General features: G+C 43.6%; 1 protein-coding gene across 1 annotated transcript in view; it reads left to right on the forward strand.

Moving 5' to 3' along the window:
* The window catches only part of LOC124041763 (adhesion G protein-coupled receptor L2-like), a 114,457-nt gene extending 102,002 nt beyond the window's left edge, over positions 1-12,455 (forward strand). Inside the window, 2 exon segments of the mRNA XM_046359756.1 lie at positions 4,248-4,376; positions 10,310-12,455. Coding sequence (XP_046215712.1) covers positions 4,248-4,376; positions 10,310-11,244 — 1,064 coding nt within the window. The 3' untranslated portion in view covers positions 11,245-12,455.
* The last annotated feature ends 610 nt before the right edge of the window (positions 12,456-13,065 follow it).

Below are 13,065 nucleotides of genomic sequence, written 5' to 3' on the forward strand. Positions count from 1 at the left end.
TCAAAGTTCACTTCAAACATGTCGTTTGATGGTCGACCTGCACAACTGCTACTTGTTGGATGGGAGAAGTGTTATGTAGCTATTTAGTCTGGCTTCAAGTGTTAGTGATGAGAAGCTGGTGTCTGCTTGTGTGTTCAACTCTGGGAGACCCTGGCTGGATACAGGAACTGGCTGGCTGCACTGACTCATCCTCGCCCTGACCTGATCCTGCTGATTTTCAGCCATGAGACGGGGGGGGGAATATAAGGAGAGATACAGAGAGAGAGAGATGGGATAAGGAGAGAGATGGGATAAGGAGAGAGAGATGGGATGAGGAGAGAGAGATGGGATGAGGAGAGAGATACCGAGAGAGAGATGGGATAAGGAGAGAGATACCGAGAGAGAGATGGGATAAGGAGAGAGATACAGAGAGAGAGATGGGATAAGGAGAGAGATACAGAGAGAGATGAGATACAGAGAGGGAGATGGGATAAGGAGAGAGATACAGAGAGAGATGGGATGAGAGATATAGATGAGATACAGAGAGGGAGATGGGATAAGGAGAGAGATAGAGAGAGAGATGGGATAAGGAGAGAGAGATGGGATAAGGAGAGAGAGATGGGATAAGGAGAGAGATGGGATGAGTTTCCCACAGAAGTAAGATAACAGAAGGTATCTGTGTGTACAGAAGTCCAATGCAAAATGTATACTTTTCAGTCCGCTGTCTACTGTCTCTTGACATTTAAGACCATCTCTGATAGAAGTAACACCTTCCGTGTCGTATTTGTCCCCGTGCAAAATCCCCCTCCTTATGGTGGTATTTGCTATCTCCAAAGACACGCCATTTGAAAGAGATGGGATGAGGAGAGAGATACCGAGAGAGAGATGGGATGAGGAGAGAGATACCGAGAGAGAGATGGGATAAGGAGAGAGATACAGAGAGAGAGATGGGATAAGGAGAGAGATACAGAGAGAGAGATGGGATAAGGAGAGAGATACAGAGACAAATGGGATAAGGAGAGAGATGGGATAAGGAGAGAGAGATGGGATAAGGAGAGAGATACAGAGAGAGAGATGGGATAAGGAGAGAGATACAGAGACAAATGGGATAAGGAGAGAGATGGGATAAGGAGAGAGATACAGAGAGAGATGGGATAAGGAGGGAGATACAGAGAGAGAGAGATGGGATAAGGAGAGATACAGAGAGAGAGATGAGATACAGAGAGGGAGATGGGATAAGGAGAGAGATACAGAGAGAGAGATGGGATAAGGAGAGAGAGATGGGATAAGGAGAGAGAGATGGGATGAGGAGAGAGAGATGGGATGAGGAGAGAGATACCGAGAGAGAGATGGGATAAGGAGAGAGATACAGAGAGAGAGATGGGATAAGGAGAGAGATACAGAGAGAGAGATGGGATAAGGAGAGAGATACAGAGACAAATGGGATAAGGAGAGAGATGGGATAAGGAGAGAGAGATGGGATAAGGAGAGAGATACAGAGAGAGAGATGGGATAAGGAGAGAGATACAGAGACAAATGGGATAAGGAGAGAGATGGGATAAGGAGAGAGATACAGAGAGAGATGGGATAAGGAGGGAGATACAGAGAGAGAGAGATGGGATAAGGAGAGATACAGAGAGAGATGAGATACAGAGAGGGAGATGGGATAAGGAGAGAGATACAGAGAGAGATGGGATAAGAGAGAGAGATGGGATAAATCTGGAGAGAGATGGGATGAGGAGAGAGATGGGATGAGGAGAGAGATACAAAGAGAGAGATGGGATAAGGAGAGAGATACAGAGAGAGATGGGATAAAGAGAGATACAGAGAGAGATGGGATAAGGAGAGAGATACAGAGACAACAGAGAGAGATGGGAGAGATACAGAGATGGGTGAGGGAGAGAGGAGATGGGATAAGGAGAGAGATACAGAGAGAGATGGGATGGGATAAGGAGAGAGATGGGATAAGGAGAGAGATGATGGGATAAGGAGAGAGAGACAGAGAGAGAGATGGGATAAGGAGAGAGATACAGAGACAGATGGGATAAGGAGAGAGATGGGATAAGGAGAGAGATACAGAGAGAGATGGGATAAGGAGGAGATACAGAGAGAGAGATGGGATAAGGAGAGATACAGAGAGAGAGATGAGATACAGAGAGAGAGATGGGATAGAGGAGGAGATACAGAGAGAGAGATGGGATAGGAGAGAGAGATGGGATAAGGAGAGAGAGATGGGATAAGGAGAGGAGAGAGAGATGGGATGAGGAGAGAGAGATGGGATAAGGAGAGAGATACCGAGAGAGAGATGGGATAAGGAGAGAGATACAGAGAGAGAGATGGGATAAGGAGAGAGATACAGAGAGAGAGATGGGATAAGGAGAGAGATACAGAGACAGAGATGGGATAAGGAGAGAGATGGGATAGATGGGAGGAGAGATACAGAGAGAGATGGGATAAGGAGAGAGATGGGACAGAGAGAGAGAGAGATGGGATAAGGGATAGAGAGATGGGATAAGGAGAGATACAGAGAGAGATGGGATAAGAGAGAGATGGGAGATACAGAGAGAGATGGGATAAGGAGAGAGAGAGAGAGAGATGGGATAAGGAGAGAGATACAGAGAGAGAGAGATGGGATAAGGAGAGAGATACAGAGAGAGAGATGGGATAAGGAGAGAGATACAGAGATGGGATAAGGAGATACAGAGACAGGATAAGAGAGAGATGGGATAAGGAGAGAGATACAGAGAGAGATGGGATAAGGAGGAGATACAGAGAGAGAGATGGGATAGGAGAGAGAGAGAGATACAGAGAGAGAGATGGGATAAGGAGAGAGATACAGAGAGAGAGAGATGGGATAAGGAAAGAGGTAGAGAGAGAGAGATGGGATAAGGAGAGAGATACAGAGAGAGAGAGATGGGATAAGGAAAGAGGTAGAGAGAGAGAGATGGGATAAGGAGAGAGATACAGAGAGAGAGAGATGGGATAAGGAAAGAGGTAGAGAGAGAGATGGGATAAGGAGAGAGAGAGATACAGAGAGAGACAGGATAAGGAGAGAGAGAGAGAGAGAGAGAGAGAGAGAGAGATGGGATAAGGAGAGAGATAGAGATACAGAGAGAGATATGGGATAAGGAGAGAGAGAGAGAGAGAGAGAGAGAGAGAGATGGGATAAGGAGAGAGATACAGAGAGAGAGAGATGGGATAAGGAGAGAGATAGAGAGATACAAAGAGAGAGATACAGAGAGAGAGAGACGGGATAAGGAGAGGGATACAGAGAGAGAGAGAGAGAGATAGAGAGAGACGGGGGAAGGAAAGAGAGAGACGGGGGGGGGGGGTCGCAGTGAGGTTTAACACTACACAGCTCCGTTTTTTTTCAACTTCCCCTCTTATCAGTGTGTGCCATCAGCAAAATGATAACTCCTAATCGCCCCTGATAAGAGATGAGATATTAGAGATTAGTTTTCAATGACTGGACACTATACTTTTATACAACACATGGGTCTAATCCTGAATGCTGATTGGTTAAAACCACATTCCAGCCGGTGTCTATACTTATGTATTACGTATACTATATACATTTTGGAGCAGAGGGATGTCACTAGATACCGATGTGTAGTCCCCACATCATCAGTGTGGTTGTATTGACTACATTATGTCTGCTGACTGCAGAGTGGATACTCGCAATTACTTGTTTTATATGGCTACTGTAATCATACTGAATCATTTGACTCACACTTTATAACCCACTGTTGTGTTTATTTATTAGTCAAATATTTGTTTAACAGAGAAAGTATTTGGCAATGTTGTGAGTATTGTACCGGAGTTTTTGGCACTATCTGGTGGTAAAGCAAGTTGCTTTGTTTACAACAGACGACCGACGCACTTGTTGCGGATGATATTTAGTGCCTGCTGTTCTGTGAAATGAAGTCTGGAGAACGCGGTGTGCAGACATTATTTAAACATCAGCTGCTCAACTAACCAGCACGTTATATTTACTGAAAGGAACACACTGCTGAAACTCCTACACACACGTCCCTTTTTCCTCTGGTCTCATCTTCTTCTTTTTCTCTTTACTCTCCTGCCTCATCCTTTCTATAATAGTGTTACGAAACTGTATAATAATATAATAGCCTTTCGCCTCCCTCGCTCACATCTTCTCTCTCTCTCTCTGTGTTTCTTGCAGGATTGACTGACAACTACCTCCAAAGTAACCCTCTCTTTATCTCCTCTCTTCCTCACTCTCCTGCCTCGTCTTTCCTTCTCTCTCACAGGGATGACTGGCAACTACCTCCTAACTAACCCTCTGCTCCGAGCCCACGACCCTAACAACCCCTATAACAACCTGCTGGCTGAGACGGTGGTGTGCAACACCCCCTCCCCTCCAGCCTTTCACTCACCAGGTGCACGGTGACCTCTAACCTTTCAATGTAGATCTGTGTTTGAAATGGCACCATAGTTCCACCATGGTGCCACCTTGACAAATTTGACTCGATTAGTGCACTATATAGGGAATAGGGTGCTATTTGGACAAACATTTGTTTTGTTTTTGTGTGTGTTTGAAACTAATTGAAATAGTGGTACTTTGCGGGGTTGTGGGCCCCTACACAGCATGAATTGTTGAGAAGCCTTACTCTGTTTTAGAGTTGCTATCTCTCTCTCGCTCTCTCTCTCTCTCTCTCACTCTCTCGCTCGCTCGCTCGCTCTCTCGCTCTCTCGCTCTCTCTCGCTCTCTCTCACTCTCTCGCTCTCTCTCGCTCTCTCGCTCTCTCTCGCTCTCTCCTCTCTCTCTCGCTCTCTCCTCTCTCTCTCTCTCTCTCGCTCTCTCTCTCGCTCGCTCTCTCGCTCTCTCTCGCTCTCCCTCTCTCTCTCTCTCTCTCTTGCTCTCGCTCTCTCTCTCATTACCACTTCTCTTTATTTAGCTAGTATGCAAGCTGCGCTTTGTAACACAGCATGAGATAAGGTTGAGAATGGTCAATGCTATTTTATCGAGACTACTCCAACATTCATTTATAGGAAATCGAGATGAATTTATTCAGTTGATATATTCTATACTATTATTTACCATTCTCCTCCTTCACCATTTTGAGCAGGTTCAATGGCATTCTTTATTTATTTCTTGACTACAAACCACGAATCCCCATTTATTTGAATGCTGTCATTGTCTGTGTAGCGTGACCCAGATACCCTCTCTGTCAGACTAAAGGAGGAAGCCAAGCAAAGGAACAGAAAAACACGGGAGCACATGACGCAATGCAGGCAGAATTATATGCCCCTCAGATATGCAGAGGCATTTGATGATGAAAGAGGAGCGGATGGAAGGAAAGGAGGCAACACCGGGATGAATGTGTGGAGGGGGGGGCAGGAGAATATACAGAAACTGCAGTCGCTCACTCTGATTTGGCAGGTCGCCGAGTTCACTCGCTTCACAATGAGAACACTGAGAACACTTTTAAGTCACATTTTCTGCCTTTTTTCCCCCCTGGATGAGGTTGGAAAGAGTTCGGGAACCTAACGAACCGATTTGTGTGACAATCACACATTATGATTTAATTGCCACCGTGATCTCAATGGAATGGCACAAAACACCACAAATGTAAGTGGAATCTACAAATACCCCCTGCTATGTAGCAAGCAGACAATGCTTTTGAGACATCTTTTTTTTTTTTTTTTTTGGCGATAGGATAATTACAGTCTACGCTAACTTATTCTAGTTGAGCAGTGGTGGTGAATGAAGTGACGGTCTAATTAAGCGTTTATTGTCTGCGTCAGTGTCATCATCCCTTAACCTGCCGAGACACATCATCAGTCAGTCAGTCAGTCCTCCCTACAGGCAGATTAGTCATGTGAAAATACACGCGAGAGAGACACAGCCACGAGGGAGATACTCCTTATACTCGCATCCTGACACGTCACAGAAACTATCGTTGGCGACTCACAGTTGAAGAACATGGAAGCACTCAAACATTATGAGTGACTAATTGAAGAACATGAAAAGCTGAACAATTGACCGAATAGATGTTGACTGGTTTGGGTGCAACTCTCTTTAACAGACAGATGTCAAGTAGTGTTATATGATGATGAATCACCCCGAGTGTAAAGTTTTTGAAGAGGCTCAAGTTGAAACTGCTCGAGTCGTTCTAGATGAGCCTCCCCACCCGGAAGTGTATTCATTTGAGGGTAATACAGTGCAGATGTTCATTTGATGCAGTAACGATAAAGAGAACATCTTGGGCAAATCTCCGTTGGAATCTTTCCCAGAATGCAGCTGTCTGGCTCCGGCTGTGTCCAGTTAAATTCTGTTCACATCACTTACCCCCCTCCCAGTAGACAATACACGGCAAATTGGCCGGTGTTGATTTCGCTGTGTACCATTTCTAGTGTGGATTCAGGAGTTAAAGAGCAACTGCCCCTAAAAACTGACTTCTCGTTCAGAAAACAGGCTGTGGCATCAATATGAGTCAGAAACATGTATTATATTGTCAAAATTGACTACAAAGTGCCAATAGGATGCATTTAGGTCATAAAGGCAATCTAGTCCAAAACAGAGTTTTGTAAGACTTGTAGTCGTGACTGGAGCACCATGTAAATGAAGGTTGGGTTTGTTTTAATCTTGCCCACAGCTGACAGCACAAGTAATCATCAGTTTGTAGTGAAGCAGCACACGATCCTATCTAACTGCCTGTGGTACATTTGGGTTGACTTTGGATATCCCTATGGGGCTAGTTAGGGACCGTCAGTAAATTGCACAATGTACATGGGGGACAATATGTTAAAATTCCAATATCTTCAAAGTTCAATGATTTAAACCCCTCAAACTAACTATAAATAGTAGAAATAGGCTATCCAAAGTCAAACCAATTTTGTCCCAATCAATTGATTGATTAATCTTGTGCTACACAAAGACAAATAATATACATTTTCTTAACTAATCCAATCAGTTGGTAAGATTTATTGCACTCGTTACTGAAATGATTGTTCCAGTTTAAATGGTAGTATTTTCTGTCAAGTTTCCTAACCCTGACAGTCATTCTGAATGCAGGTTGCGGTGAATAAAAATGACTTGCGGTCCTGATGTCGCCTGTAAACCAGGAGTTTCCTAACACCACTGTGTTAGGGTCAAACTAGGCCATCAAAGTTAAGCCTTAATATATACCGTATGTAATGTATTGTCATACAGTTGAATTGTAATAACATTCACCGAGGTGAAAGCCACATTCCTTTAAAGGGAAAGAATTCAACAACCATGTCATTAACAAATACAGTCATGGGGCATAACTCTACAATTCACTCAAAGACAAGGCACCATGGGAAATATGCAAACTTGGCTTTACACAAGGGATCATCAACTAGATTCACCCGCGGGCCAATTTGTTCTTGAGCGGATGGTCAGGGTACCAGAACATAATTACAGATAGAACAAAGTGACCACAAGAAGCTCAAACGTATATCATATTTGACTAAAACAGAGTCATTTCAAACCTTGCTTACATTTGTATACGATCACATAAATCTCTCTATAATGCCATGGAATACTTTGGAACAGATGTCCAAAATTAAAATCTCTTGGGAGTGTATTTGCTTTAAAGTCTTATGTCCAAACAATAAAAAATAAAACTGTTTGAGCCAAATAAGGCCGCCAGTTGGGGACCCTTGCGTTCCACCATATTCAGCCCAAACGACTCACTGTAACAGTGTTTTTCTTTAACACTAATAGGAGTTAATTCTAATCACTGTGAGTGTTAATTCTCGTTGACATGTGAATAACACTGGCAAGTGTGTTGCATTAACACTCAAAATGCAACACTCTAATCAGAGTACCTTTTACCCTCTGTAGAGTGGGACCGTATATAAAATTAACTCCTTTAAGTGTTGATTTAAAACTGCCAAATTTACTGCGTGCCTGTCTGCATTCAAATGACTGCCCATACATAAACAAATGCAAAACCTGCAATGGGGCTTTTCACGCTATTTCTGAATTTGTCCATATTCTTCCTTTCTTTGCCCTCACACTTCATCCCTCCCTCTGTCTTCCCACCTTCCAGTCTTTATCAAAATTCTTTGATGTCTGTTTTCACACTCTTTTCTCTCCACCAAAGAGAGAGAAGAGATGCTCCTCATCTCCACGGCAGTGTGTGTCACAGCTCAGCTCCGATTGCATTCCTCCGCCTCCCAGTCAGGTCTATTCAGACTCATTTAACTGAAATCTAAAACTTCAATCTCACCCTTTTTTTTTGCAGAGCTTGAAGCAAAGCAGTAACTCATCTGCAAAATACATCTTTGCCTTTTTTTTCTCCATCCTCTTATTCTCCCTCTTCTTCATCTTCTGACGACTTTCTTCTAGCCAGTCTTCGGTCTTCACAAGAGGTTATCAATGTGGTCTATTGTGTACAAAGTATTTCCTTCCCACCTGGGAGAAGTAGATAGATAGAAACCTGTTAAATCAAATTACCCCCAATCACATTCTAAGCAGAGAGAGAAAGTAAGAGATATGATAGTGTACCTGCCATTTTCGACTTTAAGAGGCTGTGATTGCTTGCTGCTGAAACCCCTCCACCTGCCAAGTCCTGGATTCAGTTGTTCACATGATTTGTTCTCTATAGCTTTCTGAAACGTTTTCAAATGACTTCAAATTCATCTGTAAAATGAGAGTTTTACTCAAATAAATCAGTCCTTTTTTGAGGGCTCCCAAATCTGAGACAGACCCACTGAATCCAGGCCTGATTTTTGAAGCCTCCTCCTCGTTCCTCTTTTGTGTTATTTCAAGTAATTTCTGATTTTTTTTTTTTAAAGCCGCAATAAAAAAGCATATGTTTTACTTTTTTTTTTGCATATCAGCAGTTCTTAGGCAAGATAGCCTGAGCAGACACACTTGATGTGAGTGGTGGTAAAGTGAGTCTTTGCACCGTGCCTGTGTGTCGTGGTGGTGTTGGGGGCTGTGCTTGAGATGGCCGTAAAGTCTTTGTTCGACATTACTCCTTCTTTCTTTCTTTTTTCTTTTTTTAAGGGTGGAATGAATGTTTTATTCATTGTCACATTGTTTTTTTACCTCCACCTCCCACACAGCTTTTTTTCCTCTCATGACTTCGGTGTTATGATGTTATGTTGATCTTGCATTGTCGTTGTTACCTGGCTTAGCTACATTATCTGTGTGTTGTGTTGCTGTAATGTTCCATTTTTGTGTCTTATTTTTCTTTCTCTCATTTGTGAAATATTGTTCAGGATATCTTCTGTGTTGTCTATGATGTTCAGACATGATGATGCTAGATGGAGACACTACAGTTTAAAAACTACAGTTAAAAACTACAGTTACGGTCAAATCTGAAGTACAGTAAGCGTCAAAGTATTGGGTAAGCGACAATAATGCATGGTGAATCATGTGTTGTGTGATTTTGGAGTCACTTTTGTCCTAAATAAGAATAGAACGTTTTTCTAAAGTTGTCTACATTAATGCGGATGCTACCATGGTTACGGATCGTCCTGAATGAATTGTGAATAATGGTGAGAAAGTTACACGCACAAAGATCATACCCCCAAGACATGCGAACCTCTCACCATTACAATAACAGGGGAGGTTAGCTTTTTTTTGGGGGGGGGTGATATTTATGCCTCTGTAATTTTCTCACTCATCATTATTCGTGGTTCATTCAGGATTATCCGTAATCATGGTGTCATAGACATTAATGTGGAAGTGTTTAGAAACGTATTATATTCTTATTTACAATAAAAGTGACTCGATAATGACACGATACATTATTTACCATTAATTTCTATTGGGCACAAAATAATCTGACACAAGCAAAACAAACAGCAGATGCATCCAACAAGTTTGTAGCTTGACGGAGGTATTGCGTGCTAGGAATATGGGACCAAATACTACACTTTTGGCCACTTTAATACACATAAGTGAATTTGTCCCAATACTTTTGGTCCCCTAAAATTGGGGCACTATGTACAAAAAGTGCTGTCATTTCTAAACGCTTCACCTGAAATGAATGAAAATACCCTTCAATTAAAACTGACAGTCTGCACCTTAACCTCGTCGTCATTGTATAATTTTAAATTCAAGTGTTCTGGAGTACAGAGCCAAAACAATAAATAATGTCACTGTCCCAATACTTTTGGAACTCACTGTACTTGAACCTCTTTAATTGTATATTTTATGAGCATATAAATATGATATAAATCAATGTAAAATATCCAGATAGCAAAGGTTACAAACACTTAACAGTGAGGTGTCCTGAGCAGTATCAAACTGTATTGTATTATTTATTTGATATTGATTCTTAACTTTAAAACAGGATATCTAATCCAGGTATCGTGCTTCTCGTTGCAGGGCAGCATTCTCTGACCCACAGCAGGGACATCAGTGCCATGGACACCCTACCCCTCAACGGAAACTTTAACAACAGCTACTCCCTGCGTGACCAGGAAGACAACCAGGAAGACGACTATGAGGACATTGTGGGTGTGGTCGGGGGAGTGGTCCATGGCCCGGGGGACCTGGGGGGCCTCAGCCTGGATGACGCCGCCTTCGAGAAGATGATCATCTCTGAGCTGGTGCACAACAACCTGAGGCCCCGCGGGGCCCCCAAGGGCCACAACCCCCATAGGGATAGCAGGGACAGGGACCAGGCCCCTCTCCAGACCAGGGTGACTGTGGACAGGGATAGGGGTTGTGGGGGTGGAAGCAGCAGCGAAGATGATGCCGTAGTGGTGGACCATGCTGAGGCTTCGTCCCTCCAGAGAGGCAGTATAGTCGGGGTAGTAGGTGGAGGTCACCCCACCCTAGAGTTGCTGCTGCATCCCCACCATAAGGAGGCGCTAGAGGCCCCACTCCTGCCCCAGAGGACTCACTCCCTGCTCTACAGCGCCCACAAGGCCCCCAGGAGGGCTGTGGAGGGCCCTGGGTGCCACGGCTCAGAGACAGTGGGGGCAACAGGGGACGGGGATTCCCAGTCACCCAACAACAACAGGGACTCCCTGTACACCAGCCTGCCCAACCTGAGAGACTCTCCCTCAGCCTCCCTCTCAGCCTCATCCTACCCCCCCGATGAAGATGATAACCTGTCACATTCCCCCATGAGCGAGGGGGAGGACCTGTACCATAAAAGCATGCCTGAGCTGGGCGACGGGCCCCAGCCCCTGTCCTACTACCACATAAACCGAGGCACCAGCAATGGGTGCATCGTATCCCCCAGCGCTGAGGACTGTGTACCCGAGGGAGAGGGCCCCCGGGACGGACAGATGCAGCTCATTACCAGCCTCTGAGCAGATGGGTGGAGGAAGGAGAGGAAGCACTTCTCTGGTGTTTTTGCACAGGTTTGAACATATGTATGTGTGTGGGCTTTGGTTGATGTCAAGACTATTGCCAACCCTCATCGGTTCTCCCAGCCCTCCATCTCTGCACTCCTAATGACCCGTCGGAGCGGGAAGTGAAATGTTTGTGAGTGGTAGGGAGGAAGGAGATGGATTACTTTTTCACACACACACACAAATATCCTCTGAAACCGTCTGTCTGTCTGTGGACTTGAACTGCTCTGCTCTGCTGTGGGACTTCAGAGAGGTAAATGCATAGACCACTACAAGTGTCAGAGAGAAGTCTGTCTGGCGCCATTCCTGTCCAGCCTGCATTTGTATTATATTGAAGAAGAGAAAAAAAAAACATGGTTTAGAACTCCAGGTTTAGAACTTTTGGAACACTGGTGAAGTGTTCCTGGAGGGGATTCCAGAATGAATGAGGATGAGTATCTGTTGGGTCCTGGACTCTAGAATGTTCTAGAGTCATTCCACTAAATAGTGAGGACTGTCAAACAAAGAACCACTAATTCAGACTCAGGCCTTATATTTTCTCTATTGCACATTTATCTGTTGTCAGAGTAATAGCTAAAAGAAAATATATTTTGCTGTACCACAAAAAAAAAAAAATATGAAAAAATGTTATGGCAACCAATTATACAACATTTCAATGTTGAGAAGATTATTCTCGAAGCAGGTTGCTCAAATCTGTTTTTTTCCTCTCACTTGACTCATTGTGGTATATTTGAACATTAAAAAAATCAAATAAAAAAAATCAATTTTTTAAAAATCCCATCATAAACCATACATCTTCATTTGTGAAGTGCTTTTTGCTTTCATGAATCAAGAGTTTTGCCAGTAATATTTTGTGTTAAAACCATGCCAAGCACAGATTTGGCGTGAATTTGGTCGTTGTGTAATTTATTTTACTTGAAAGAAATTGTCAGGTTTCAAAAAATATGTGTCAACGCGATATTTCAAGTTTTACAAGCATATTTCAGCCGTTGACACTAATTAATTTATTAACAGTTATTGAACATTTGAAAAAGTAAAATGGTTGGGAAGTGTGACTTGTTTCAGCACTGTTTAGGTTCATATCATTTATTTTGTACGATCCCATTGTCGGCTTATATAAAAATTCAACTCTTGTTTGATATCAAATAAATGTGAGACTTTTTCTTGTTTGCAAATGTCCGACTATTCTTTCTTGCAAGTCCAGACATGGCTCATGATGATGACTGTAAGCTTCTGTTTAGACCTGCAGCCATGGAGAGGAATGGCAAAGGGAGAGTCATCAGATTTATCCTGCTCAATAACTTTCATTCAAATGTTATTGCCTAGTAAGGTCTTGCAGCAAGCAGGTAGGTCCTGGTTCGAACTGGCCACCCAGTTGCTGTTAGTAGACGACGTACGTCTGCTCAGTTCAGCATTTAACTGTGACATACACTTCATTATACGATGTGAGATGCCAATTCTCTGTCAGACTGCGGAGGGAGAGAGAGGGAGAGCAAAGCAGAGGCCCGAGGCCAAGGCAGAGCAGAGTTGAGCTGCTAAGTCCACCGTGGCTCCCTGCCGCGGTGTTTGAATGTCAGCCTCTGCGTTTACATAGAGCCATCCAGATCCAACATAGAGCCATCCAGATCCAACATAGAGCCATCCAGATCCAACATAGAGCCATCCAGATCCAACATAGAGCCATCCAGATCCAACATAGAGCCATCCAGATCCAACATAGAGCCATCCAGATCCAACATAGAGCCATCCAGATCCAACATAGAGCCATCCAGATCCAAC

Source organism: Oncorhynchus gorbuscha, linkage group LG08, assembly GCF_021184085.1.
Source record: "Oncorhynchus gorbuscha isolate QuinsamMale2020 ecotype Even-year linkage group LG08, OgorEven_v1.0, whole genome shotgun sequence".
NCBI lineage: Eukaryota > Metazoa > Chordata > Actinopteri > Salmoniformes > Salmonidae > Oncorhynchus > Oncorhynchus gorbuscha.